Source organism: Wallemia ichthyophaga (genome assembly GCF_000400465.1).
Source record: "Wallemia ichthyophaga EXF-994 unplaced genomic scaffold scaffold10, whole genome shotgun sequence".
NCBI classification, from domain to species: Eukaryota; Fungi; Basidiomycota; class Wallemiomycetes; order Wallemiales; family Wallemiaceae; genus Wallemia; species Wallemia ichthyophaga.
Genome location: NW_008806283.1, coordinates 13650 through 40895, shown reverse-complemented (window position 1 = coordinate 40895; position 27246 = coordinate 13650). Strand labels below are relative to the sequence as shown.

The 27246-nt window shown below is 46.9% G+C and overlaps 16 protein-coding genes across 16 annotated transcripts; 7 read left to right on the top strand and 9 right to left on the bottom strand.

Annotated features, from left to right (window-relative positions):
• Nucleotides 1–335: 335 nt before the first annotated feature.
• J056_000447 (uncharacterized protein) lies at nucleotides 336–2532 on the bottom strand (the record flags this gene model as incomplete). The annotated part of the gene is made up of 4 exons (XM_009270075.1): nucleotides 336–916; nucleotides 968–1272; nucleotides 1304–2347; nucleotides 2396–2532. 4 exons carry the CDS (start codon nucleotides 2530–2532, stop codon nucleotides 336–338), a joined length of 2067 nt encoding a protein of 688 aa, XP_009268350.1.
• A 225-nt stretch (nucleotides 2533–2757) lies between these two features.
• On the bottom strand, nucleotides 2758–3132 carry J056_000446 (uncharacterized protein; the record flags this gene model as incomplete). The annotated part of the gene is made up of 2 exons (XM_009270074.1): nucleotides 2758–2839; nucleotides 2888–3132. 2 exons carry the CDS (start codon nucleotides 3130–3132, stop codon nucleotides 2758–2760), a joined length of 327 nt encoding a protein of 108 aa, XP_009268349.1.
• Nucleotides 3133–3596: 464 nt separating this feature from the next.
• Nucleotides 3597–3871, bottom strand: J056_000445 (uncharacterized protein; the record flags this gene model as incomplete). Its single annotated transcript, XM_009270073.1, has 2 exons — nucleotides 3597–3797; nucleotides 3839–3871. 2 exons carry the CDS (start codon nucleotides 3869–3871, stop codon nucleotides 3597–3599), a joined length of 234 nt encoding a protein of 77 aa, XP_009268348.1.
• Nucleotides 3872–4628: 757 nt separating this feature from the next.
• Nucleotides 4629–6097, top strand: J056_000444 (uncharacterized protein; the record flags this gene model as incomplete). Its single annotated transcript, XM_009270072.1, has 4 exons — nucleotides 4629–5137; nucleotides 5189–5239; nucleotides 5285–5558; nucleotides 5609–6097. 4 exons carry the CDS (start codon nucleotides 4629–4631, stop codon nucleotides 6095–6097), a joined length of 1323 nt encoding a protein of 440 aa, XP_009268347.1.
• A 1808-nt stretch (nucleotides 6098–7905) lies between these two features.
• Nucleotides 7906–14059, bottom strand: J056_000443 (Chitin synthase 6; the record flags this gene model as incomplete). Its single annotated transcript, XM_009270071.1, has 5 exons — nucleotides 7906–8889; nucleotides 8965–10140; nucleotides 10193–10953; nucleotides 11009–13683; nucleotides 13737–14059. 5 exons carry the CDS (start codon nucleotides 14057–14059, stop codon nucleotides 7906–7908), a joined length of 5919 nt encoding a protein of 1972 aa, XP_009268346.1.
• Nucleotides 14060–14111: 52 nt separating this feature from the next.
• On the top strand, nucleotides 14112–14909 carry J056_000442 (uncharacterized protein; the record flags this gene model as incomplete). The annotated part of the gene is made up of 1 exon (XM_009270070.1): nucleotides 14112–14909. One exon carries the CDS (start codon nucleotides 14112–14114, stop codon nucleotides 14907–14909), a length of 798 nt encoding a protein of 265 aa, XP_009268345.1.
• A 28-nt stretch (nucleotides 14910–14937) lies between these two features.
• J056_000441 (uncharacterized protein) lies at nucleotides 14938–15258 on the top strand (the record flags this gene model as incomplete). Its single annotated transcript, XM_009270069.1, has 2 exons — nucleotides 14938–15148; nucleotides 15194–15258. 2 exons carry the CDS (start codon nucleotides 14938–14940, stop codon nucleotides 15256–15258), a joined length of 276 nt encoding a protein of 91 aa, XP_009268344.1.
• Nucleotides 15259–15296: 38 nt separating this feature from the next.
• J056_000440 (F-actin-capping protein subunit beta) lies at nucleotides 15297–15755 on the bottom strand (the record flags this gene model as incomplete). The annotated part of the gene is made up of 1 exon (XM_009270068.1): nucleotides 15297–15755. One exon carries the CDS (start codon nucleotides 15753–15755, stop codon nucleotides 15297–15299), a length of 459 nt encoding a protein of 152 aa, XP_009268343.1.
• Nucleotides 15756–16168: 413 nt separating this feature from the next.
• Nucleotides 16169–17590, top strand: J056_000439 (Squalene monooxygenase; the record flags this gene model as incomplete). The annotated part of the gene is made up of 1 exon (XM_009270067.1): nucleotides 16169–17590. One exon carries the CDS (start codon nucleotides 16169–16171, stop codon nucleotides 17588–17590), a length of 1422 nt encoding a protein of 473 aa, XP_009268342.1.
• Nucleotides 17591–17611: 21 nt separating this feature from the next.
• J056_000438 (Nucleolar and coiled-body phosphoprotein 1) lies at nucleotides 17612–18887 on the bottom strand (the record flags this gene model as incomplete). Its single annotated transcript, XM_009270066.1, has 2 exons — nucleotides 17612–18813; nucleotides 18866–18887. The coding sequence occupies 2 exons, from the start codon at nucleotides 18885–18887 to the stop codon at nucleotides 17612–17614; spliced, it is 1224 nt and encodes a 407-aa protein (XP_009268341.1).
• Nucleotides 18888–18969: 82 nt separating this feature from the next.
• Nucleotides 18970–19893, top strand: J056_000437 (RNA exonuclease 4; the record flags this gene model as incomplete). Its single annotated transcript, XM_009270065.1, has 1 exon — nucleotides 18970–19893. One exon carries the CDS (start codon nucleotides 18970–18972, stop codon nucleotides 19891–19893), a length of 924 nt encoding a protein of 307 aa, XP_009268340.1.
• Nucleotides 19894–19968: 75 nt separating this feature from the next.
• Nucleotides 19969–21957, bottom strand: J056_000436 (Lactation elevated protein 1; the record flags this gene model as incomplete). Its single annotated transcript, XM_009270064.1, has 3 exons — nucleotides 19969–20754; nucleotides 20812–21834; nucleotides 21889–21957. The coding sequence occupies 3 exons, from the start codon at nucleotides 21955–21957 to the stop codon at nucleotides 19969–19971; spliced, it is 1878 nt and encodes a 625-aa protein (XP_009268339.1).
• A 43-nt stretch (nucleotides 21958–22000) lies between these two features.
• J056_000435 (Cyclin-dependent kinase 11B) lies at nucleotides 22001–23152 on the bottom strand (the record flags this gene model as incomplete). Its single annotated transcript, XM_009270063.1, has 2 exons — nucleotides 22001–22151; nucleotides 22206–23152. The coding sequence occupies 2 exons, from the start codon at nucleotides 23150–23152 to the stop codon at nucleotides 22001–22003; spliced, it is 1098 nt and encodes a 365-aa protein (XP_009268338.1).
• A 58-nt stretch (nucleotides 23153–23210) lies between these two features.
• On the top strand, nucleotides 23211–24055 carry J056_000434 (uncharacterized protein; the record flags this gene model as incomplete). Its single annotated transcript, XM_009270062.1, has 2 exons — nucleotides 23211–23343; nucleotides 23394–24055. The coding sequence occupies 2 exons, from the start codon at nucleotides 23211–23213 to the stop codon at nucleotides 24053–24055; spliced, it is 795 nt and encodes a 264-aa protein (XP_009268337.1).
• A 1164-nt stretch (nucleotides 24056–25219) lies between these two features.
• On the bottom strand, nucleotides 25220–26606 carry J056_000433 (Bystin; the record flags this gene model as incomplete). Its single annotated transcript, XM_009270061.1, has 2 exons — nucleotides 25220–25345; nucleotides 25398–26606. 2 exons carry the CDS (start codon nucleotides 26604–26606, stop codon nucleotides 25220–25222), a joined length of 1335 nt encoding a protein of 444 aa, XP_009268336.1.
• Nucleotides 26607–26664: 58 nt separating this feature from the next.
• Nucleotides 26665–27235, top strand: J056_000432 (NADH-ubiquinone oxidoreductase 20.8 kDa subunit; the record flags this gene model as incomplete). Its single annotated transcript, XM_009270060.1, has 3 exons — nucleotides 26665–26909; nucleotides 26967–27039; nucleotides 27086–27235. 3 exons carry the CDS (start codon nucleotides 26665–26667, stop codon nucleotides 27233–27235), a joined length of 468 nt encoding a protein of 155 aa, XP_009268335.1.
• Nucleotides 27236–27246: the final 11 nt, after the last annotated feature.

Sequence of the window (27246 nt, the reverse complement as noted above, 5' to 3'; positions counted from 1 at the left end):
TTATTCACCATTCCTACTCACCTTCTTGACGGTCGCTGAGCAAGAATTGTGAATCGGGCAAAGTTTTTTTGAACAAGGCGTCATATTTTCAATTCCAACTTTTTTCTTAATTTGTATTTCTAGGCGTAGCAGGTGGGCTCTAGACCTTTACTCTTTTTATTTCTCTCCTCCTCCTCCTCCTGCCTGTGCTAGCCTGTGGCCATACAATTTGACTCGCGTGGACTATTTCATGTATTTATCCATTTATCCATTTATCCATTTATCCATTTATATTCATCATTTATATTCCATTTATATTCTTCATCATTTATATTCATCATTTACACTATCAGCCTTCACGCAAACGCATCACTCTCCTCCCGCGTTGGATCCGTCTGCTTAGACCAATTGGCTGCAAAATTGCCCATGTCAGCCACCACAATCTCCATCACCTGTCCGTCCCCTTGAATATCCTCCAGCAGCATTTTCCCGTTGCCGCGTTCACCATTCGCTCTCTTTCCGTCGACTGAGACAGTGCCATTGTCCGCAACAGGCACCCTAATCGACCCGCTGGTCCCTTGAGGCGCCTGCAGCTCATACGCTACCACTCCACCACCGCCTCTCATTCTAGCCCTGATCTCTCCCCCTTGCACCGCGAAGCCTGTCTCTACAAACTCGAGGTCAGTGTTCTGCGGCGCGTACTCCCACCGCGTGAGATTATCGCCTATTCTCAGCCCAGCCACCTCCTGCGTGAGCGTGGCTAGTGGTGTAGTCGACCATGCGTGCGCGTGTGAGATGTAGCTGTCGAGCGAGCCGTAGAACGGGTAATGCAGTGTCCCGTCGTGGTAGAAACCTTCAATCAGCGTCGAGTTGGAGAAGGCGCTGAGCATATATCCCCATTCCAGCCTAATCAATTCGAGTGCGTTGGTTATGTTTCCTGCGGGTGGTTGTGGTGTTAGCACTGCAAATGAGCACACAAGCCACTCACCAGCCTGCACGTGTGCGGACACCTCCAATCCCGACACGAAGGGCGAGATGGCGCTTAGGCCTTCTGGGGAGACGGCACCGTGGTCATTCCAGCGCTGTTTCAATGCCGAGCTCACTGTCTGTGCTCTGTCTGCATCAGCGACGCCATACAGCACAGCTACAGCATTGCCGTCCTGAGGATAGAGCGAGTGACCAGCCTCCGTGTCGTTGTCCATATACAGCCCCGTCTCCTCGTCCCACAGATGGGTGTTGATAGCGTTGCTGAGCGGCTCCATGTGCTCTTCCCACTGCATTGCCTCGTCCGTCCTGTTGAGCGCGCGCCAGCTTCCCCGCGCACTCCAGCGCATGGTACAGATTGGCATTCGCAGTGAGGTCGTGTCCCGCGGTCGGACTGCGTCCCCACGACGACGAAGCGCTTTCGGGTACATCCAGCAACCCCGTTTTGTTTGCGCCCCGCTCCACATCCTCCAGCGCGAGGTCCACGCCGCGACCAAACACGTCCCATAATCCCTTCACGAAATCATCGTCCCCGCTGTGCTTCCAGTACGCGTATGTCGCACTCAGCGTCCACAGGTGGTACGTGTACGACTGCGGCCCCTTCAGCAGCGGTGGCCCTGCGTACGGGAGCATGCCCTCGGCGCTGACCTGCGAATAAAGCGCGCGGAGTGAGTTGCGCAGCGCTTCCATCCCCAATCCATCCCTGTTGTTCGCGAGGAACGTGGGTGGTATGGCCGTAGCAAAGTCGCCTGGCCACTCAGTGCGGTCGCGTTTAGCGCCGTCGACGAGCACGCTATCGGAGGGGGAAAGTGGAGTTATCAGCTCGCTGTTGTTCCAGTTGGATGTTGGCGTGGTGGTGGTGTTGCGCGATGTCCCCGCGCCGATTGTCGACAGCTGGTTCGTGTATGCGGCGGCATACCATATGCGGTTGAGGAGCGCGTCGTCGCTGTAGAAATACCCGGAGTACTCGCGCAGCTTGTCCTCATCGACTTGCGGCGCAGCTGTGAATTGGTTCGATAGGCCGCTCACCTCTACTGTACCTGGCGTGGCCATGAATAGCGTCGCATACCGGTACGCTCCTCGAAGATGCAGATCGTCCGCTGTCCACTGCTCTTGCGTGCCGTTGGTCCCATTGAGCTCCACTCGCAACGACCCATCTACCTCCCCATTCAGCCCTATCGACATGTCGCTCGACTGCGTCGCGTAGTAGCTTGACTCGGAAAATGCTACGCCGACCGTCTGATTCGCCGAATCGGCTGTATAGTTGAACGATAGCAGCCCGGCTGTGATATAGCCGAAATCTACTACTATCGTACTATTCACCCCTGAAAGTGTTGCGGCGCCCTCACCCCCGAGAATTCCGAGTGGGTTGGTGACATTGCCTCTGTGATGGCTTTGTCAGTCTATTCGCTTGCTCGCTCGCATATCTCACTCTATCCCATATACGCTCTGCGGCGTTACTGTGCGCGACGATGGACTGTGGATGTATTCCTTGTATTTCGTCGTCCACGCCGACGCTGTCGTGGCGAGTATGAGTATGAGTATGTTGTTGAGTATGTGCATGCTCATCGACTATAGCACATACAAGCGCTTATGTATGTTGAGGCTTTACATTTACCCACTTGATTTAGTCATCATCATGTGTTTTTCAGGTGTTTTTCAGGTGCTTTTTCACGTGCTTTTTTCACATGCTGAATTCATTCTGAATGCAGGCTCTTATCCGTCAAATACTCATAATGTCACGTTCAGTTTTACATATATGCATGTTTCATCATCTCATTATCTCATCATTCATCATCTCGTTGTCTTATCCTCTTCTAAAGCTAAAACATCTTGTTCCAGCTTCCCATCAAGCATCAGCCTCTCATAACACCTCCTTTGTACAGGATGAGCTCCCATTCACCACCTAAATCTCCTCACTCACCTCCTTGACTCCTCGTCCTCATGCTGGTTATTGACATACTCCACCTCGCCATTCTCATTCCAGTAGCAGCCAAGTGGGAGCGCTTCTGCGGGCGTACTCGCCAGATACAGTCCCGGTCTCATGCCTCTCTCTGTGTCTATCGCCAACGTGTTGAAGATAAAGTTGATTGGTGCTGTGAAAAGCCACGCAGCGCTGTCTTGACTTTTGTCGATGATGATTGTCTTGTACAACGCATTTGTAAGCATTCAAGACATCTTGGAGAAATCTCTTACCCACCACCAAGCCTGGATTATAAACTGCGATAAAAATCTTCCTGTACGCAGCATTGTGATGCACTCTGAGTCTTTCCTGTATACGTAATAATCATTGCAATTACTTGGGTTGCTTTAGAGAAGCTATAATCAACCTCTCAACACCCACCCAGTTTTGTATCAGCATATAACCGAACTGCATTCCAGATGGTTGATCCAATCGCGTATGTATCTTTCAGGGGAGTGCATGGATTATTACACGGTGGATCTGGAATGGTGGCCAACTTGCTCCCCGCCGCTCCAGTCATCACCACTCGCGGGTCACTTGCCAAGCTGAGAGCGGGGAGGAGGGAGAGTATGATAACGAAGTGGCTTAGTCCATCATACTGACCGGAGACGTGTCAAAAAGAGCATAGAAGCTTAAACGCCACCTGATAGGTCATTCCGAGGCTATCTTCTCAGGTTGATTGGTTGGCGCTGAACGCTGCCAGACCCGCATTAGCGAAAATTAAATCGATTGCTTTCTGCTCTTCCACTTGACCCAGCCATTTATCGCAGAACGCTTTTACTAAATCGAGAGAAGCCAGGTCGATTTGCCATACTTGAACCGATGATGAGGGGTGTGTCTGCTTATTCAGCTCAAGCAGCCCCGTCACGCGCTTTATGTGCCTTATCGAGTGAGCGAAATCCAATCACTAACCTCTTTACGCCTCTTTGGACTAGGTATTTGCATTGGCGAATCCTAAGCCTGTGCTCGTGTGCTCGTTGAATGGACTACTTCTAAGCTTGAACGCATAGACACACCTGCATTAACTCCAATCACTACGACTGCCTTGTCCTTAAAATTCTCTCCGTCGATCGCGATTTCTTTGTTTGGGTAAAACATGAGCGTGCTGATTAGAGTGTGTGAGCATATGATCAAATTGGTTGACTAGCTTTTTGATTCTCTGTTGAATGGATCTTACCCCCTAAAGCAACACAGTGAATCACCCTCATAAATAACAACCATTCCTCACTAACTCTTGGTGAAATTTTGATTACTCGTAAAAACTGAAAACTTATATTACATTAAACACGCTATAAAGTTCTTTGACTACTTCGAATACTCTTCCAATTAGAATGGAATGCAAGCCATACAGCATACCAGAGGTACAGCTCGTTTTGATCTCAAAAGTAAGATATGAGAGAGTGTCCTGGAGCGGTCCAAGACATTCTAACGTGGCTACTGTTGTCACACTTTTACACCAAATGAACAAGATTTTGGAGATTAGAGAAGTCGTTTAGGGTATTCTGAATATTTTCACTGTCATCACTACCTTGAGTATTGACTGCCGAGTGGGATAAATTCTAAGCAACACCTGTTATTGTGAGCTGCATTTAAATTATACAGTAAATCTCTTCTAAATTATGAAATTAACTTTCTAAATCCGGCGCAATCCTCTCAAACGCGTATGAATATCATACACTCCCTTATAACCCACTGCCACCAAATGCACAGGCTTATTGTATGTATAGATGGGTCCTGGGATGACTCCACCAGCACACCCAATCATTCCAACATTGTCCACCTTCTCCGATCAATTGAGACAATCGATAAACGCACTCAGCCATCAGTAATGCAATATGCCCAATATAGAACGGCTCACTTCAGCTCCTCTCTCCTCTCACAGCTCCTCGGAGTAGCTTATCAATCCTTCTCAAATTGCTTATTCGAGCTCTATGCATTTCTCTGCATGAATTACAGTGAAGACGGCAAAGATGAGATCTTTCTTTTAGGATATAGCAAAGGTGCATATGTTGCTCGCATTCTCGCCGCTGTTATCAACGAAATTGGCATTCTTCCGCGAGACCAGCTCAGACGCTTTTTCCCAATTTTAAAGGCCTTCTTTGAGCGCAAGAGGGGTGGGAAGGTGGCCTCAGAGGCTGAGGAGGTGCTCAAGCCATGGCTGCTATCATCACCATCCAATACACGCCACCTGGAGCAACAATTTATCATAAAGTGGGTCGTTGAGGATTTCGTCTTACTCCAGTCTAACTCAACGGTAATCAGATGCTTAGCACTGTTTGATTGCACTGTGAAACCCTCCCCGAGTCTGCCAGGGTGGGTTGAACTCAATGTTCGAGTTCATATCTCATGAACAAACAGCATCACTTCCAAATTCAATTCCATTATAACCCGGCCAGAAAGCTACTTCGGTCTTCCGGATGCGCTCCTCGGCCAACGCATCCAACACTGCTATCACGCTATGGCTCTCAACGAAAACCGCGCCAATCAGCGCGAACTCCGGCTGGAGTTGTTGAGGGGGAGTGAAGATATGGGTCAGAAATGCAAGCAAGTATGGTTCACAGGCAGTAGTGGTGATATTGGCGGATCATACTCGATGAAAGAATTATCTGATATAAGCAGAATGTGGATCGCTGTGAGCATAGTACGGGTATATAGCATAAACAGAAACTAACACCTTCATAGAGTCAAATAAACCCACTAATTTCTCTCAATAAAGAGGTGTTGATGGAACAGCTCGCGATGCCTGTATTCAGATACGCAATCCAGCCACCACACAACCCCTACACATCCAAATTAACAACCTTAATGCCAGTGAAGCGCAAGCCAAAGCTAATCGAAGGCGGTACAGAGCGTATTCACTCTAGCGTACTCTTGGGCTCACCAGATCTCGCTGAGCCTGTGATTGCAGCTATAGAGAAAAACTCAAACCTTATAGAGGAGCTGAGTGAGCTGGAGGATGAATTTATGCGCGAGTGGACTGTCACTGACTCGCGTGACACTGACGATTTGGAGATCACATACGCTCTCGACATCAAGCATTACAATGAAGAGGAGAATGAAAGTTGGGTGAGGAAGGTGCTCTACACCCTGCAGCTTGTTGTTGCTTACGTCATAATTTCACTTTTGAGGAGAGCAGGGATGTTGTTTGGGGTCAATATTCAGCGTTTATAGGATTTACCATGTATTCATACACTTTAATAAGAACATCAACAGAGAAAAAAAAAAAAACTTAAGACAAGCTACAGTATTGGATGAAACAACTTGCAAACTCTGTTTGCCTATGCCTGGGAACGAATGTATAGTGCTCATCCCTTGTTTCTGATACTGTGTCAAGCAACGAGCCATCAACGTTAAATTTCCTGTTAAGTAGACGTTTCTTCCAAGCAGAAGGTCTGGTACCAATGTCAAACAACGTGAAGCGATTCATCATTTTACCTCTCATCTTCACCCAGAAGTAATCTTGCGTTCTGACCGACTCGGGCAGCTCTTCGTACCATTGCAAAGCTAGGCTGGTCATTTACGTACTTGAAGATCATAAACTTGTCCATCTGCGTAATAAATGTGTATAATTTCGTTCTGTCGCTGCTGTTATCAGCGGTTATATTATAACCACCTTGTAATGGGCGAACGTCATCATATACGGGCGGAGTGTTGCACACTATCAGTGCAAATAGCTGAATGATTTGGGATTGGGTCCCGTACGCTTCATTTCGGATATCTCGAAGTAAGACGAGAGAAATATTTCGACTGAAAGGAGGAGTGAGTAGTCTGAAAATTTTCACTACTGGCTCGAATGGCTTTTTGAGCTGGTTTTTACCTCCATAATTGTGCGCTGGAGATGCCGAACAGGTCCAAGGACTTTTTATTACTCACCACAAACACCCCATCCGATTTGTTGAGCATCCCAACAGCAAATTACAAGCCGCCATCAACAGCAAGCATCTTGATGACGAAGAGAGATAAAAAAGACGAAGTTTTAATGAGGTCATGTGTAGCTTGTCTTTTGTAGCTTAGTGTTTTATGTAATTTGCGCAAATTTTCCTAAGCAAAAAGGAAGATAAAGATACTGTTTGAGTCTTATATACAAGCACTGTAATATCAGTTTTTTATTCCTCGTTTCTTAGTTGTGTTTCTCTCAAAATCCATCATTATGTAAAAAGCTCTTATTCAGAAGGCTTACCTTCCATAGGTCTCAGGTTGATTTTTATCGAAAGGCATAAATTGATCTATGAGGTGCCCCTAATATTGATCCAACTATAGCGGCAGCGCTGTTTTGGCATCCTTTCATACCAGACTAAGGCATCACCTTTACGATAAGTTGAAGCGTTTCCGGCACTGTGAAACAAACGTCGATGCGCCTTTATGAGTTTTTCCAATGGGATTATAACGAATTAAAACGAATACAGATACGGAAACCTTCATAATTGTAAGCCATTACATCCCGTGGACGATTATGGAAGGATTGGCATTGTATGTTGGTGGGCGATTGCAAACTATAAACAACGAGCTTGGGTCTTTTGAGAGATAAAACCTTCCATCTGTTAGTCGTTTACTACATTGGGTTTCGATTGCTTAGAATTCAATGAGCAGGATAGACTGAAGGGAGTACTGGTGAAACATGTGAAACTCTAGATCATCAGTGGTTAGCAGGGTTGAACTTGCACGATAAAGCTGAAATAACTAAAGCTAAACTGGTTAGTATTATTAGACTAATTAGGCTAGTTAGACTCTTAAAAACACCGAGGTGGCTGAGAAAGGAATAATGCTATGCATGATATAAATAATCAAGTGTTCGTTTTAAGCGTGAGTTAGTGAGTAAAGTCGTGAGAAAGGTGCGAGGGAGTAAAATTGATCGAAAATATTGTTCAGGAAGTGATGATGAGCGAAAGTGTTCGAGTGTTCGAGTTTTTACTGTTTTACCGTTATAATGATAATATTAAATTATTCTGTGCAAAGTGTAGTAATTAATAACACCTAAATCAAATTCTACCTTCGAGAATAGCGTCAATAGAGTGATTGATAGTGTCTCTCCTAGCCTCCACGTCGGCATTAGGGAAGCGCTTAGCTACATGATCTCTTGCGGTGCGTTTCGTGACCTGCATGAGGGGAGTAGTAGCGAGGTACTGTCTGAGAGCGAGGACAATCTGTTCGTCCGAGGGGTCGGAGATGGGATTGGGAGCAACGCTCGCACCGAAGTCCGATGCAGCCTGCCCCGCGCCCGAGAACATAGAGGGAGGTCTGGAAGCAGCTGAATTGGAGTGTGGCGAGTTATCTTGATCTTGTGTATGTGCGTGCATCTGTGCGTGTGGCAGCAGCTGCGCCTCGCTAATACCGTACATTGACTGATAAGGATTCATACCCATTCCCATTCCCATGCCCATGCTCATGTGGCTCATGGTGGGGTTGTACGCCGACGCTGCTCCATACGGATTGTTCGGCATGTTCTGCATGTGCGGCATGTTCGGAGCGAGGTTGTTGGTAGCGAGGGAGTAAGTTGAGTATGGGCGCGGCATATCGCCGGCGTTGGTATAAGCAGGAGTGTTAGAACGGGCGTTCATCCCGTTCATCGCACTCATCGCACCCCCACCACCGCCCATATGCATACTTGCGTGTGGCGGTGGGAACTGGAAGTCACTAATAGTAGAAGCCATGCCGCGGCTGTCGGAAAAGGGGTTAGTGCCGCCTGTCTTAGTGTACAGCTCTGTTTCGTAGTCGGAGAATGTCTTGAGAGGGAGTTGCGACTCGTCGAAGGGTTCTTCGTCAGTAGCGACGATCTTGGTCGACCCTTTCTCACCGATCACAACGCGCGTCGTACCCCATCCGAAGTCGTCGAAATGCCAGAACGAGTACAGCGGCAGGTAGAAAGACCACAGGGGGTAGCTGAGCAGGTAGATGATCATCCAGCCTACATACTGCCACTCGCGCTTGAGGAGGAAGATGACGATTTGGAAGCCGTACGTGGCCTGAGGAGTGTTAGAAGTTGATCAGGTGTTAAAGTGAGAAGGTAATGCCATCATCACCTCCAACTATTCACTCACAGCTAACATGATTATCGTGATAATGGGGAACGGTCCTTGACCCAAAGCGACAATCGTGATCAGGTAGACGAGATAAACGACGGTTGCCGGCAATAGAATGGTCGAGATAAGATCAATGATGACGATAAAGCGCATACTGAAGCAAAGGAACCCGCAAATATCAGGAAGGTTAATGAGTTCAGTAAAGTTATGTACTGTCGAGTTGATCCACCGACGTCTCTGTGACATAAGGATAGACCAAGACTCAGGTGCTGCAGTGTGAGCAATAGCGTCCTGGGTGAATTTCATCTTGAATGCAGAGAAATACTTGAGCATGATAGTAGTCAAGTAACGATCTTCACCGAGTGAGAGCAAATTCTTTTTGTGCAAGGTATCCACGTTGTTCTCCGCATAGTCCTCTATCACACGCGTCGAGATGATCAGCGGCTTTCCTTTATCGTCAGTGCGAATGCGATACATAGAGAAACACCCTGGAAGACATGTGACAGTACTGAACAGACTTTCGAACGCCTTGGCTAGATGGTGGGAAATAAAGTACTCATACACCTGTATCATAGTCCACCAACTTTGCTCCTCGTTGTCCAACCTCGTCTCACCGCAAATCCCGATAATCGCGCTGTCGTCAACGCATCGTGCAACCAGTCGATTGACCGATTCTGGCGTGACGGATGTATCTGCGTCCACCATGAGTATGTATTCGTAGAAGCTCGGATCGATCCCGATGACGTTTTTCATTTGGTGCATCATCTCCAGCTCGAGTGGATACATAGGTGCGCTGAAGTGCACCCTGTTAAGATAGCGCATCACGAGAATCTGTGAATCACGCTTCCCTCTGTTGCCTGGTCTGGACCGCTCGGTAGGCTTACCGACCTTGACAACCACCATAAAGGGTACAACATGCCCCTCGTACTCATATAACCCCGAATACACCTTGCCGTAATTCATCTGCTTGCCGCCCTCGCCGAGAGACTTAAGCATCAGTGGCTCAGGGTCGATTTCAGGATCGACACCGAATATATCGAGAACTATGCGCGGTGTTGTTCTGTCGTTCCCACCACCAATAATGTTGCCGTCACACACTACGAGGATGAGTTTGCGCTTGTCGTCATACTCCAACCCGGCCAAGCTGTCGATCGTCTTCTTCAGCGAATCCTCACCTTCAGTGTAAGCGGGAACCTATGTATATGTTAGCAAAATGCACGGTGCATAACGCACAAACCACACGCACCTGACATATAACAAATTTGTCCTGTGGCTCCGGTTTGCGCTTGCTGCCGAGCTGGAGCGCCGCTAGGAACTTGACAAGGAGAATGCAACAGAGAAATACGGTGAAGGAGAGCAGGATGTAGTTCTGCGCCTGACATCTGGGCGTGTCTCTGAAATCAACGTCGCCGAGATAGTACCTGCGCTTAAGACACTGTTTGTGCTGATCGGCGCGCGTGTTGTCCATGCCGTCCAACACCTCGTTGAGCTCCTTCGTAATATCCTGCCCCGCTTTCTCCTTGAAAAGATCGGTGACGCTCTCGTCCATGAATTGCACAGCATCATTCGTCGAAGAGTAGTACTTGACGGTGGAGAGGTATGCACTTAGGTCGTAAACCCCGCCGTCATACATAGCCTTCTGCTTGTCACGCTTAAAGCCGTCCTCCTGTACGTCCTCCTTCTGAATCACAAACAAACCCTTGTACATGGGTTTCATCTTGGGAAGGAAGTTATCGGGGTACCAGGTGGACGACTGGAGTGCTGAGTCTTCATTGAGTTCGTACTCGGTTCCTGAGCTATGGTCGGCAGTTGGGACGGCAAGTAGTCTGCTTCCGGGATCGTAGTTGGGTATGTCACCATCCGTCAGACCCTCGCAAGCCCATTCGAGTGGTGGAGGGAAGTAATCAGTGAGGTCGCGCCCGCCGAGCTGCTTCATCTGTTCCGATGTAACAGGGCGTGACTCTATGTCCGAGTGTTTAGTCCTCCAGAAGTCGGAGATATCGTAGACTGAGGAGGGTTTGAGTTAGTTGAGCGAGTTTAGCTTAGTACCTTCTGCACCTACCTGAACCCTGGATACCAACCCAGAAGTCATCGTCTGACGCATGCGATCCTAGCTGGCCATCACTCCACGCCTTGTTATAATTAGGGCAGAGGACCTTCCCGAAGCCGATAATATAGAAGAGGACAGCGCCGCAAAAAAGTGCGATGAGCATACACAGAGTGAGTTTCTCGCGCCATGCAAAACGCACATCCGGACGCTTCATCCTGCCCACATGCGTTAGGAGGAGCGACGGGACGAACCAGGTAAACGCCCAGACGAGCTTTACCCAGAAGCGTCTCGAAGGGCTGCGCGGCGCTTTCTGGACGTCGTGTTGACGGTGTGCGACGAAGGAATCTGCGCCAGACTTGTCGCTCTTTTCGCTCATAGTCTCCCCTTTATCGCTTCCCCACTCATACTGCAGCCCGGGCGTCTGGGCGTCTGCGAACTCCTGCTTCGCGTACGACGGCGTGTGCTCGTCGACGGGCGCATAGCCGCTTTGGGGGAAGGGGTATGCGTAGCCGTCCGCATCGTGCGGAGTTTGAGGTGTGTTTGGAGTAACGGCCGCATTCATCGGGACAAAGTTAGTTGAAGCGCGCGTGTTGGAGTGGGAGTGAGGATCGACTGCCATTTCCTTGGGCGCTTCGCCAAAGCTATCACGCCCGTCCTCTTCCTCCTCCTCATAGTCGTAGTCATGCTCCCCTTCGCGTATTCCATCCTCGAGTATCTTCCACGCAGCGTAACTAAGCCACACGCACTCATTGCCCAGTGCATAATCGAGCCCTTCGCCGAAATCGTTCTCAGTGAGATACGTCTGTGCAGCCACTCTAGCGATGTCTGGATCATCCACCGCCTCGCCTGAAATATAGCGTGTGCAAAATGTTTCGAAGGGGTAGTGAGAAACGTAGTCGGAGCGCCTACGTTCAACAATGTCGCCCACTCGCAATCGCTCCAGCTGCCAGCGCAGTCTGCGCTTGTCGATGGCATTCGCTGAGCCACTGTCGTTCGGACGGAGTGAGAGAACACTCCACATCTGACATTTGTCAAAGGCATTCAGTATGCCGCCATACGTCGAATCGAGCTGGGTGGAGACGGGGTGTATGTCGTGGCTGCTGAGTTGGTGCTGAGTTGATTGCGATAGTCCTCCATCGACGGGATGGCTTATTGAAGACACTTCCCTCAATGGTGCAGTGGAGATTTGTGAGTCTGCTATTGTCTCCTCGTCAACTGGATGCATCTTGATGGAAATGGAGGGACCACTAAACAGTTTGCTGATGAATGAATTACTCGATGAGCGAAGAGTTGATACTATCATCGGATCCAACCTATCTTGATCGCGGTGGATGAACTCATGCACCTCGTAGCTAACACTTCCTCCCCAGTGATTAATGGTGAATTGTGAAGTGGGTGGGTTGCCATATCCTGGTGGATTGAATTCATATGCTTTATGAGAGTGGAAGTTATTGTTTAATGAGGCGATAAATGCATCGTCAGCTCTATTCTCAAGCAGCGCTCCACTCATAATCTGCCTTCCTGACTGGTTGAGGAGCCCTAAGACACCCAAAGGCTTCCCTGGAGGAGGATGAGAAGTGGGAAAAGTGGGAGAGCCACGTAACAAATGGAGAGCGTCGCTGGTAGTAGCATCATGGTACTTATCAAGAAATTGCAAACCATCGTTGATTTGGATACCATTGTAAGAATTGCTATCATCGAACACTCTTCTCATCAAATAAGCATTGACGAGTTCAGAAGAGTAGTTGATAGTGAAATCGTTGAAATTGCACGTTTGTGAGTTGATGAGTGGGTATGAATGTCTCGACATGATTGAATTTGTGGGTGATTTGCTGTTAAAACCAGGAATATCTAATTGAAGAATCTGCAAGGCACTTTTGTCATTAACGAGCTTGTGATTGCCAGATTCAATGATATAAGTGAATAAAATAGCATAAAGATCTTGGATGAGGTGATCGCGTTGGCGTACAGCACCGGCTGAGTCAAGGAGGTGGGTACTTATGTCTTTCTTTACATAGAAGCTTCTATTGACGAGTAAAACCTCGAGTTCATCTGGCTCAATGCCGAGTAAATGGGCCACAAGTTGAAGTTCATGGGTTGACAGAACGGTGGCAGAAGAGTCTCTCGATTCAGTATCGATGAATTCAATATTAGAAAGAGTTAGAATAGCGACAATCACGCTCCAAATAGAGTTTATATGTTTTTGCCTGAAACCCAGAGTAATGAAAGCATCATAGAGAGCGTTATAGCCAGCGTGGTCATCAGAGAAAGGGCCAAAGGGGAGTTTGAAGCAGCCACTGGAAGCTAACATAGCGTATGAGCTTGGATCTTGTAAGTCATAGAGTTCTTGGAGGTTGGGTGGAGCACCTGCGAGGAACTGATAGAAGACGTGGAACGAGCGCTCATCAGGAGCCAAATGACCAATTCTAGATTTGTCAAGGTTGAAAAGGAGGGATTTAGAGCCAATAAGTTTCGCAGCTTTAGAGAATTGTAGTTCGTGGAGAAGGGAATGCCTGGTGGCATTTGAAGAGAGGCTAGTCTTAGCATTACCGAACGAGCTGATGATAGTGTGGAGAGAATTAATCTTTTCAATCAGCTGATTAGATCCTAAAGAGTTATTGGATAGAAATAGAAGTTGATTGGTTATGAGCGATTTGTTGTATGATTTACCAGAACCAGCGAGACCACTTGAAGAGGAGTCAGAATACGCAACAACCAACAGCCAAAAACTACCACCCACTCATAAATAACAGCCTGGCTGACACCTTTGCGCTTCAAGGATAGTAAAACCCTGCTAGCCAAATCATAGGCGTGTGGCTGAAGAATAGAGTGGCTAGGGAGATAAGTGTTCTGCTTATACTCAATTTGAGATTGAGCGTTGTAAGATTGAAGCTGCTTCAAGGGATTTACAGATATCAGCGTAGATGATCCTAGCTTCGTGAAAGGGAGATCTACGCGAAATCTTGATTGGAGTAAAGCGTGTATATCGTCTAAATTGGGACACAAAACACCGCCATCACTATCCACCTTTATTAAAGAATTTAGATTTGTTATTTCTGACATGCCAGTCAGCCAGCTAGTCACCGTCACGATTCAAGAGTCGATTTACACCAAAATGAGCCAGACTTCCGAAGAATTTAAAGATTTTGAGGAAAACGACTTTGGAGATGATTTTGGAGATTTTGGAGACCAAGTTGACGTTGATTTGGAGTTGGATTTGCAATCACCCGAGTTACAAGTTATTCCAGAAAGACAAGTAGATTTTAATAGCCAGATTCTTACAACAAATAGTGCAAGAAGTATTTATACACAGCTACACACAACCCACCCACCAAATCCACTTGAATTCGTTTACTCGCTCACGCGTAGACAATACCTTCAAACATTGGGGAAACCTTTAAATTTGGATGAGATTGGTTTGAACAAGTTGCCACCATTACAATTATCAATAAACCCAAATGAGAAGATTTTACCAATTAAACCAATTGAGACACAGCCACAACTAGGTAAAGATCCAGATATTGATATTGAAGGTGTTTCAGATGAGATAGATAGAGTGGACTTGAATACACTTAACTTGGTTAATGTGGGTGTGCTGGTGAAGATGCGTGATAATCTACAAGCACATGAACACTCAATCAACGCACAACTCACTTACAACCTCGAGCACTTGGACAGCTTAAAGAACGACAATACAACATACAACACACTAATTTCAGACCTTATCAAAGAAACAAACGATAAACTCAACAAGAATACCTCAATGAGGTCAAAAATTCAACCAAAATCTATAAACTTGATGGAAAGAACGGGCAGTGCTGGATTATGGGGAGTGAATAAGCTCCCAAAGACGCCTCCAGAGAGAGTAAACAGTCCAGGTGAGACGCTTAGTGGAAATCGAGTTAATTGGTGAAGATAAACTTCTTTATTCATACACCACCATGTCGCTCTTCGGTGCCTCAAAAAAGCAGCCAGATGTGAATAAAATGAAGGATGAAATACAGCAAGCAAGCGCCTTAGCTAATGCTCAACAATTGATAAATAATATGAACAATCAATGTTACAGTAAATGTATACTGAAGCCATCCAATGCGTTATCCAGTGGTGAAGAAGGCTGTTTAAACAACTGTATGCAGAGGTATATGGAGGCATGTGAGTGGTGTGCATTGAAGCGATTTATATGCTAAACTTGCCTAGTCAACATCATTTCCACAACATATGTCCATAGAATGTCTAAAGAAAGGCATGAGCAGGGTGTATAATGAGAAATGAATGTGATTTTTACATAGGATTTTTAAAATCAAGTAGATTTATTCTTCAACCTGCCTAATAACTCGTGTTGTAGGGATAACTTCCTACTCTCCTCACCTCTGCCATTAAAGATACGCAAAAGGTTAAGAATATCTTTTGTTTTACCCAAGTAAACCTCAGCCAAGCTATTTCTAATACCCCTCTCATGCTCTTCAACGAGTTTGCCGATGTTTGCGATATGCGATGAGCTTGAAGGGATCGAGGAGTTAATTTCGCATTGTCTGGTGAGACTGCCGCTAAGATTAGAATCAGCATCGCTTAAAGACAATATAACACTCGTAGTCAACTTGTAATTGGATTCTCTACCGTGTGTACTGACTTGAACAACGTGTACGCTATCCCAGCAGCCGTCGTCTACCTCCTTCTTGATGAGAATAACGCCTGCAAAGTTAGCAGAACCATCCAAATCCCAAAGATAGACAGAAGATAAGCCACCTTCAAAGTACATGTCTCTGTATGTCTCAAAAGCTTGATTCAATCCTTGTTCGAGTTGACGGAGTTGCGGGGAAGGGAGACTGCCATCAGTAAGGCGAGGAAGGTATTGATTGGTATAAGGTGACCTATAGCTGTCACCGTCTCTGTTGTAATCGCAAATGAGGTATTGTCTGTTTGAGCTATCTACGCGTACTTCTAAAGGTTTATCCACGCAACCTAAAAACTCATCCTGTGTATCCAAATCATCGTTAAGTAACTTTGTCAAATCACCCAAATTACTTTCTATCTTCTGCGGAGGTAATCTTCTTAATAAATCCAATAAAGATTCTAGTTTAATTTCTGACCTTGAAGTTTTTTAATCAATTTGGTTTGTTATCTAAATACACAACTCACATGCCGTGGTAGTTGATCTTCAACCACCATCATATGTCATTCGACGCAATCGTCGTTGGTGCTGGTATCGCTGGTCCTCCTCTAGCTGCTGCGTTGGCTAGAGAGGGTAACAGTGTTTTGCTCGTTGAACGTGATTGGTCAGAGCCAGATAGAATTGTTGGTGAATTACTCCAGCCAGGTGGCGTTGTAGCTTTAGATAAACTCGGGTTTAAACAAGCTTTAGAGGGTATTGATAGCATCCCAGTACTCGGTTACTGCGTCATTTACAACAACCACCAAGTTCCAATCCCGTACCCAATTCCCCACCAAGGAAGATCATTTCATCATGGCAGATTTATACAGCAATTGAGAAGAATTTCAAAGTCACAGCAAGGTGTACAAACTCTACAAGCCACTGTTAAATCGCTTTCCATCAATAACGATGTTGTCACCGGTATTATCACTTCAGATTCACAATCATTCACTGCCCCGCTCACTTTCATCGCTGACGGCTGCTTCTCTAACCTCCGCAAATCCGCTTTAAAGAAGCTTAATCCTCCAAGAACCTGCTCCTGGTTCGTCGGTTTGATTCTCCACGACTGTCAACTCCCCATGCACCACCACGGCAATGTCATCCTCGGCGACGATCACGCATGCATTCTCCTCTACCAGATAGGCGAGAACGACGTGCGCATTCTGATGGATGTCCGCGGTGATCGTCCCTCCACTTCAAAGCTACCAGCACACATCCATTCCCATATCCTCCCATATCTCCCCAAATCCGTCCAGCAACCCCTCTTGAATGCTCTAGCTGACCCTGATCAACGCCTACGCATTATGCCTAACACTTACATGCGCCCCTCGGCCCAGCGCAGCCATACACGACGTGGTACTGTCCTTATGGGTGACGCACACAACCAACGCCACCCTTTAACTGGCGGTGGGATGACGTGTGCATTGACAGATGTGCACACTCTCTCTACCGAGCTACGTGGTGTTGATTTGAGGAATTGGGAAGACGTTCATAGGTGTCTCAGAAACTGGGATTCACAAAGACGCTCAACGGCTGGTACTGTGAACACTCTCAGTATGGCGCTTTACGATTTATTTAGCGGTGATAACGAGAATTTGAAGGTTTTGCGTCAGGGTTGCTTTGAGTACTTTTTGCAAGGCGGTGAGTGCGTCAATGGGCCAGTCGGACTGCTCAGCGCTGTCACTCCCCAACCACTACTCCTCTTCTACCACTTTTTCGCTGTAGCGTTTAAGAGTATCGTTGTGCTATACAAGCAGTCTACGCACAACTTGCTCTTCACCACCTACCGCGCCCTGCACGTCCTCCTCACTGCTTGTTACACCCTTCTACCTACCATGGTTATGGAGTTGGTGCCATTGGAACGTATCCTCAACCGTGGTGTCTTTATCGCAATCGTCGCACTCTTTGCACTCATTATAGCCATTTATACCCAGTATAGATAGATAGATTACAATCCACTACACTCAATCAAACTTGATGGAATTGCTGCCCATATATATCTCACCTCCCTTATAACTACCTCTCTTCTTCTTATTCTTCTCCTTCCTAAAACCTGCTCCCTTGGTTGGGGCAAGATCGGAAGCTGCCTTGTGACCGAAATCCTTGTCTGACAAACCAATACCCTCGAATGAATTATCTGCAAGTCTGTTATCGTGGAATTGAACATCTTCCGCAATAACCCTTCTGAAGCGATCGTTTTGACCTTTTCCTTGTGGCTTACTGGTGCTTGTCGTTGTTTGTGTGACTGCTTTGGATGTTGGTGTTGATGATTCTTTATTCTCTACGACCGTGTTATCGTCCACTTTTTGCTTCTTGACGGTGGTGTTTTTGTCAGTTTTTTCATCTTCACTTGAGTCTGAGGAGCTTGAAGAGCTTGATGAGTCGCTAGATGAGCTAGCTTTGCGTTTCTTAGTGGCAGATGATGGTACAGAGGGTGTTACAGCCACTACCTTGTCATTCTTTTTCTTGTCCGAATCCGAGTCTGAATCCGAGTCTGAGCTGCTGCTGCTACTACTACTACTACTTGAATCTTTCTTAGCTGCGGCTGTTTTAGCTTGCTTTTGTTCCTTTTTCTGCTCCTGCTCCTTCACAGGTGAGACCTTTTTAGCAGCTGGCTTTTTTTCATCCTCGCTGGATGAATCAGAGTCAGAATCAGAGTCAGAATCAGAATCACTGGCTGCTTTTTTAGCTGGTGCCGCCTGTGCCTTTGTCTGCGTCTGGGTCGTTGCAGCTGAGACATTCTTCGCAGCTGGTTTCTTCTCATCCTCGCTATCCGAGCTGTCTGAGGAGCTACTGCTACTGCTGCTACTGCTGCTGCTGCTTACTGGCTTTTTGGCTGGTGCAGCAGGTGCCTGTGTCTTTGCAGGTGAAGACTTGATAGCAGCAGGTTTCTTCACTTTCTCGTCTTCACTGGAGCTGTCGCTGGAGCTATCACTGTCACTGTCACTGTCACTGCCTTCGCCTTGCTCAGCTTCCTTCCTCGCCTGATCGAGTTTAGCAGCAACGGCCTCTACAATCAGGTTGCCCTTGGGATCATCCCTGCTGCTAGCCAGTTTAGCCTCATCGAGCTCCACCTCGCTACTACCTTGGACCTCCTTCAAGAGCCTTGCTGCAGTTTTATCGAGTTTGTTCGCGAGTAAAAATGCATGTACGAGGAGTACGGTGGCTGTGAGTGGGTGTGTCAATGGCTTAAAACTACTCAAATACCCATTCCCCACATGAAATTTCCTTGTTGGCCATTTTTCACGAGAAACTTGATCGTCGTTAGCGTCTTCTCCGCTACGGCCATCGACCACGCGGTTAAATTTGAGCGATAAAATTAATGAGTCAAGCCTCGTCCAATTGGCTGAACCTTAAGAAGAAACTGCCTAAGCCTGTCGCTAGTGAGAACCACCACCCAAAACGTAAACGCAGTGGGAGTATTAGTAGTAGTAGCAATACAGAGAAGAAGACGAGAATGTCGAATTACGATAACGATGCACACGATACACAGGATATACAAACTACACACACCACTCTCGCTAAACCTACGCCATCCATCCTCCCCACCCAAGTCTCCGGGATTAAGGCAGAAATAGGCAAATATCTAGCAATGGATTGTGAAATGGTTGGCGTGGGTAGAGACGGTGAAGAGAGCGTTCTCGCACGCGTCTCCATCGTCAACTACCACGGTGCTGTCATCTACGACACCTTTGTCCGTCCAGTGGAGAAAGTGACTGATTTTCGTACCTGGGTTAGTGGTGTGACATTCAAAGACGTTGAGAAAGCACCCACCTTCTCCCACGTACAAAAACACGTCTCAGATTTACTCCACAATCGTATTCTCGTCGGTCACGCGATCGCTAACGACCTTAAAGCCCTCCTTCTCACTCACCCTCCCCTGTCTATACGTGACACTGCTAAATACGAGCAGCTCCACTCTATAGCTAAAACTAAAAGACCGAAATTGAAAGCACTGGCTAAGTTGGTATTGGGTATTGACATTCAGGAGAACGAACACAGCTCTGTGATAGATGCACAGGCTACGATGGAAGTTTACAAGCGATACCAGTCCCTCTGGGAGGCTACTCTTGCTCGACAAGCTAAGATATTCCAGGCCAAGAAGGGCGGCAAGAAGGGTTCAAGTGGCAAGAAAAGCAACAATGGCGGCAAGAAGAAAAATACTGTGGATGTCAACTCTAGCAGCACACCCACACCTGCCTCAGCTGGCGACTGGTGGAATCAGTCTGCCATGACCACAGCGTGATCATGTATACCAACCACCCATCAATAGAACTACACAATTCACACTCACTTGTTGTACTAATGCAATCATATTTATTCATTTTCTCCGAGCCATCCGCTGACTTTTCCTATGTTCGCGTCGTGCTCGTTCCACTCTCGCGCCATCCGAGTTCTCGAACGCCTTACTGCCCATGCCCCACGCTCCCGACGCCATCCCGTGATCATCTCTCACGCCCCAGACGTGATTATCCGAGAAGACTGGTGCATTTCTGCGCTGAGACATGCCAGCGGGATTGCTGTATTCGTCGCTGAAATCGCAATGTGCTGGGTGTGCCATTGTGCTACTAGTCTGCCCCACATTCGCCACACTCCGCGTAACATTAACACTCCTCTCCCACACTCTACTCGACGCGGGCAAGCTGATCCACCGATTGGGGTGTTGAGTGAGGTAGCTGTGTGAGCGCATCTCACTCAATCTCGAAACAGCCCGTCTGTAAGCGAATTTCTCATCCTCGCCCGAGAGTATACCCAAACCGTCGAGCTGCGTGGTGGTCTGGGTAAATTTAGGCAAAAGATCACTCACGGTGCCAGCACTAGCGACATGTGGGGCTGACTGCGCTTCTATACCTTCAGAAACACTCTCGTACGCTAACGAGTCGCGTGCGTCTGCGTGCTTGTTATTCGTCGACGGGGGAAAGAAGAGCGACGTAATGTCATCTTCTGCCCATCCCACTAACCTGCATTTTGCCTCGTAGAGAGCGTCTATGAGGGTAATGAACCGTCTCGCCTGGTTTTTTTGTGCAAGATGTAAAACAGGTATATCATCGACGATAAGCGTGTGAAACGCACACGACAGCGCTAAGTAATCGGCGGGTCCAAGTGGCTGTTGTGTTGTTGTCTCGTTAGATAGGGGGAGTACCGACACCTAACACCCACTCACACTATCGCACAGCTCTCCAAATGTGAATCTCGCTACTCGGTCAGCCGCGCGAGAAACGACAAGCTCGCGTCCGTACACAACTAGCCGAGTGGCGTGCACGGGTGACGGCATCACCGCGCCTGCGACGCGTTCAAACTCCACGCGGTTCGAGTCTCCGACAAACCACGTCGCAATACCGCTCTCCTTGGTCGTCCTGTAGTCCACTCCACTATCGACCTCCAGTCCGTCGCAGCGCCGCTCGAGCGCATAGAGAAAATCTGTCATCCCTCCACTCCCCACGCTACCCTTCCCGTAGAGTTGCGAAGGCGGTTTGTTGGTTGTCGATAGCAACACACCGCCGAAACGGAGAAACCAGCTGAGCGTGTCGCGCAGAAGCACCGCGGAGGCTATATCGACCATCTGGAGCTCATCTAGGTAGAGAATGTGGCCGTGGTGGAGAAACAGTCTGCGAGCGACGGCGAAAGCGATGGACGTGTGCATCATGAGTGCATTTTCCGCCTCTTGGGTGGTGGCAGTAGCGTGTGCAGCCTGTCCATCGCGCTCGCCCTTCAACGTAGCCCCCTGTTGTCGTCTGAGAGACTCCTCCCAGCTGATCCTAAAAACAAGGGCCATGAAGCTGTGGTAATGCATGCGGGATTTGCGAGGAGTGGGCAAGCTGCCAAACCAGATATCGAGGAGAAGGGACTTTCCGCTGCCTGGATCGCCATAGAGGAGGATTCCCTTGGGTGTCTGCAGCTCCTCGAGGGCCTCGGAGTTGGTGAGAGAGCGGACAAGCGCAGTCTGTTTCTGCTGCTGTAGGTGCTCAGCATCCTCAACCTCGTTACCCGCGCGCCCTTTCACCGCCCTCCGCAACGCCGCTCTCCAGCTGTACCCGGAGTGGTCGCGGATTACTGCCGCGATCGGCGACAGACTGCTGAGAAGCTCCAGCGGCGGCGTGTAGCTGGCTAGCTCCCGATGATGCTCTTTCAGCCGCGTAAGCGTCGCTAGCTGAGACTGATCGGGCTGTATTTCTCCGAGCGCTACCTGCGTGGCTGCGTAAGCTGAGTGCTGCAGCCATGCGACAACGCACTAGCCAACCTTGGATCTCCACAGCTCAACTGGATTCGTGTGCACTATCTGCCATCTTGCGACGGGGGAATATCTCATCGTCGGTGGCAATCAAGGATGACGCAATGAAGAAATTTTCATTCTAAACAAATTCGTACCCAGCAACCCTCCCAAAGCCATAGCCTCTTTCACGCCCGGGACTCCTGCTCCTGCTGTAGTCGACGCGCTGTTCACCCGCTGCGACGGACGGGAACGACGAGAAGAGATCTGGGTGTTTAGGCAGGGGCGATTCGCTGTGAGATTGGTGAGCCTGGCGAGCCACGTATCAACAGTCACTCCCGACCCACCTGAAATAAGGATGCTCGAGTGCGTCGGCACACGATATCCGTTTCTTGGGGTCGTATGCGAGCAATCTTGACATCAAATCTAATCCCTTATCTGACAGTATCTTGTAATGCTGTCTCAATGAGCTGTATAGTGGGAATTGCGACGTGTTTATCGACTTGGCGTGGGGCAGCTTATTGAATCCCCTCCAAATATCCTCACTGGGCTGTCCTAGCAGTGAGAATATCAATTTGATCTGCTCGAGTTCACTGCGACCACCGAACAATGGCTCGCTTGTGATGAGTTCCCCGAAAATACAGCCAATGCTCCACACATCCACGGCCGTTGTGTATCTTTTCTCCCCGAGGAGAATCTCCGGTGCTCTATACCACAGCGTCACAACCAGCTGCGTCATTTCATCGACTGGCTCAGCGTAGCGTCTAGCCATACCAAAATCAGCCACCTTGATCTGGCCTCGGTTGTTTATCAACAGATTACTCGCCTTGAGATCGCGGTGGAGTATCCAATTGGAGTGCGCGTGCGCTGTCGCCTCGAGCAGCTGCCTCAGCAGTGTCTTGACCTCGGAAATCAAGAAAGGCTCGGGCATCGTCTGCATTAGAGTCTTTAGATCGTGCTCTACAAAGTCCATTACTATGTATATCTGATTGAGTGTGTCGCCTACGACTATTTCCCGCACATTTACGATATGCGGGTGCTGACAGATTAACAAAGAGTGTATCTCACGTAATGATGTTATAGGAAATCCGTACTTTTCCTCCTCCAATTTCAGCCTCTTTAGCGCCACAACCTCACCGGTATTCTTACATCGCGCTCTGAATACGATTCCATATGTGCCTTCTTCAATGTGGTTTAGCCGCTCGTAGTTGTTCACTGATCGGCACGATTTCAGCGGTGGATGCTCGCTGCGTGGTGGGACCGTCTTGGCTTGTGTGTGAGTCCGTGTATCCATGTCCTGGTGGTTGTTGGTCGTTGGTGGTGGATGGAGAATAACAATCACCAACGCCCCAATGAACTCAACGCTCCGCTGCTTCACCAAGCGCTCACCCGCGTATCCTGGACACTATCCAATCGGTAAATTAGAAAACCTGTTTCTCGCTGCAGGCAGTGCTGTGGTATCCCTCGTAGACGTATACAGACATGGTGAGTGCGGTTATTATAATGTACACCACGCACTACTCACAACTCTCCAGACATGCTAGCCACTCTTACAGAAACTTCCACTCCAACTCCCCTTCTCCAGCAGATGCGCGGTGGCATGCTAGCCACAGACACTGGCAGGCGCATTCTAGCTGAACGTCCGCGGATTTCAACGAAAAGCGTCGATTTGAATGCCCTTAAAGGTATGTCTAGAGGTACTCTAGGTAAGGAATACTCGTTGTGGCTCGAACGCTGTGGCGTTACTCCCGATACTCGCGATCCCGTGCATTACATCAACGACGAAGAGCTCGCTTACATCGTACAACGCTATAGAGAGAGTCATGATCTATACCACCTTCTCCTCGGTCAGAGAGTCGATATCCTCTCAGAACTTATCATCAAATGGTTCGAATTCTCTCATTTTAATCTACCTGTCGCCGGTCTTTCTAGCGCTTTCGGTCCTCTTAGACTGAGGCATGGCTGGCAGAGACAGAACCTTTTCACTCACTCAGGTCCTTGGGCTATTAGACAGGGTATCAGGTGCGGCCCGTTGATGGGCATATATTGGGAAAATGAATGGGAAAGTGACCTCGGAGATCTCAGAAGGCGTATGAACCTCACAGACGTGCCCGATTGGAGAGATGGCAAAGGTCCTCAGGGTAAAGGAAAGGCAGGTATTGGAAGTGGTTTGGAGATTGGCGCGGGTGACGTATAGTTTCTGTCATTGATATGTATTTCTCATTTGCAGCTTTTTCTTAGACCTTGTTGTACTGTTTGCTTTGATGTCTTGGTCTTTGTTCAGTCATATCTTGTATCGACCGAGCGAGTGACAAAATACATATCAAATAAGCCTCATACTGAATAAATTTCCTAAGAATCTTTATTGACTTATCAATTTGCATAGCTAATCGCAAATGCTTCTCTAAACCCAATTTACCTACATTTATCGACATAATACGTAAGGTCTTGTTCCATAAATTAGTGTCACTTCTGCTTTTACGTTTCTTCTTTGATTTTCTTTCATCTCGTGGTCAGAGAGATATTTCACTTCCAGTCTCTATAATGCTCCTTAAAGCCATACGTATCTCACACGAAGCCAGAAATGCTTTTGCAACTACTGAGTATAAATGTTAGGGACACATCTTCAACGTCTCTTACTCAATACGTCTGTTATCATACTGTCCACCTCCAATGAAATGAATCTGAGACTGCTTATGAAATGAGAGCAAATAAAGGCACACATACGATATTCGGTTTGCAAATAGACATATACTTTGAGCTGCACCCATAGGTAGATTACAGTGGATTACTCTCAAGTACATTTCTTCGTGGCCACGCTTTGATGTGGTTCGATTGCTTCCCACTCTCAGAATCAAGACAGAAGAAATATTGGCTGACTATGCGTCACCATATTTTGAAAAAGATATACAAAATTTCTTATATAAAGGTGGATATACCTCAGAAATAGCGTGGTACAAGGAATTATTAGAGAAGGTGTTTGATTTTAATAATTGATGAAAAGAGGTAGCCGAAGTGTCTTTATATAAATGTTTTGCTATTCATTCCAAAGTCGGCGATGAGAAGGCGAGCGAGATGTTAAACGCGGCTAGATACCAAACGCGGCAATAACAGCAACAGTCAAGATCTTTAAAATGAAACCATCAAATGTGCTAACAACGATACTCATAGTAATACTGCGACTGGATAGCATTGGAAACAATCTAACTGTGGGTGAGATAACTTCCGGAGAGGTGATAGGGGAGGTGCTGGAGTGAGTGCTGGGTTATTTACTAGAGAGAATCATAGAACAGTGGATAAACATCTGAATAAATTACATCAATTATAAAAACCTCTATACAAAGAAAGGATAAATAGCCATCTAAATAGCCATAGCCATAGGTTCATCCTGCATCATACCTGGAGCTCTTTCAGTAGATTTGTGTATTTCTCTTCTGATTTCAGGTGAAATTTGTGGATGTACGTTAATTTTGACGACATCGAGCAGCTGTGAGGGTTTTGTGAGTGAGTGAATAGATGAAGAAAATACCAAAACTCACGGCATCTTTCTGCTCTGGTGTTAGATCACTTGAGTAACGCTGTGTAAAAACTAGCAACGACTGATGCCACAAAACGGGCATCTTTTCATTAGATTTAGCGAAGCGCATGAAGTGATAGACTAAACCGTCTAAAACTTTGTAAGGGAGGGCATATTTTTTATCCAACAATACTCTAATGAATAGAGAAGTAGGACCGGTGTAATCCATTTCAGCTAAGTGCAGTAAAGCAGCAGCTGAATGTAAAACAGGGATAGAAGTTTTACTAAGAACACTCGCGAAGATGGCCGCTTCTTTGAGAGTGCATTGAGATTCTAACAGAGGGAAAAGAATACCTTTGAAGAAAGCAGCAGGTTTGTAGAGGGACTTTCTGAGAGCGTCGTAGAGGTGTACATCCATATTTTTAGTGTTTGGATCGTTGAGGTTGTCTCTACATCTATCTAATAAGACGTGTTGATAGAAGAGTCTAGATTGATTAGCTTTGAGGTTACTAGCGAACAATCTTGTTGCAGCGTATGTAGCATGTGGGGACCAAGATTCGGGGCCAGTTATTTGAAGGATAGCGATCCAATTTGGGAGGGAAGGGATAATTTTGAAGGCTTTGGGGAGTGGACCAGACTTGTAGCGTGAGAGAAGTTGACCAACTTTAGTGTAAACTTGAGTTACTTTGTCGGATAAAGTATTTTCTGGGGGAGGTTGAGATGGCTGGGATTGAGCATTTATCTTATCGAGAATGAGATCAGCGAGGGTTCTACGATTTGAGGTGTTTTGAGGCATGAAAGTATTCATAGCTTGCTCATCTTCTGGATTTATATCGAGTTGTTTGAAGGTTGTGTTGGTATCTACAGTATCCGTATCATTTGTAGGCTCTTCCACAACCTCATCTTTTTCAACATCATCGCCTTTAAGCTTAAAATTATCCTCATCAAGCTCATCATCATCTGATAAAGAATTTAAGAGATGTTGCCTGTCAAGATCTTGCTGTTGTTGCCTAGCTAAGGATAGAATTTTAGATGAAGTTTTTGGGTCGATTACTGAGGATTCTTGTGATTCAAAATCATTATCGTCTACTTTATTATTTGAATGTTTATTTGATAATTTACCAAATTTAAGAATATCATCATCTTGTTGTAATTGCTTGTGGAGTGGCTGTTGTTGTAGCTGCTGTTGCTGTTGCTGCTTAATAGATTTTGATTGTTTAATTTTACCCATTTTGATTTGGTTGTTGGACGTCTGCTTTCAACTTGAACCACTTCCAACTCGGTGAAAAATGGCAGATCATAGGGAAGCAGTTTTAAATTCGAAGGAGTACATTGAGCCTTCTCCAATGCCTAAAGATGTTCCACACGTAGATGAACTTGGTGCAACTTCAGCTCCATTGAAATCTGCTTCTTTCTTCATTGGTGATAGGTGTAAGGAGTTTAATGATGACTTTATGCTGTGTAAGCAGGGATCCGCAAACCCAGGTGATTGCCTTAAAGAAGGTAGAAAAGTAACTAGATGTGCATCATCTGTGTGAGTATACATCGATCCGTGCCATGAAATTGATGAATCTAATTGGTCAATTTTTAGCATCAACGATATCAACAAACATTGCTTTAATCAATTCAAGTCTCACTTTGATTGCTTAGAGTTTAATAACCAGGTTTGTTGTGGTTTATCTAGTAATATCCTTTACTTACAATTCCTAGTACTTGTTCCCTTGCAGAAATCAAGAACGTAGCCTCAATGAATGCGTAGCTGCTTCCCTCAATCTCCACAAGAATATCCCTGGTTCCCCTGAAAATCAACCTCAAATACACGAAAAAACTGACCCTATTCATAAGCGCATACAACATTAATATGTGTTTTT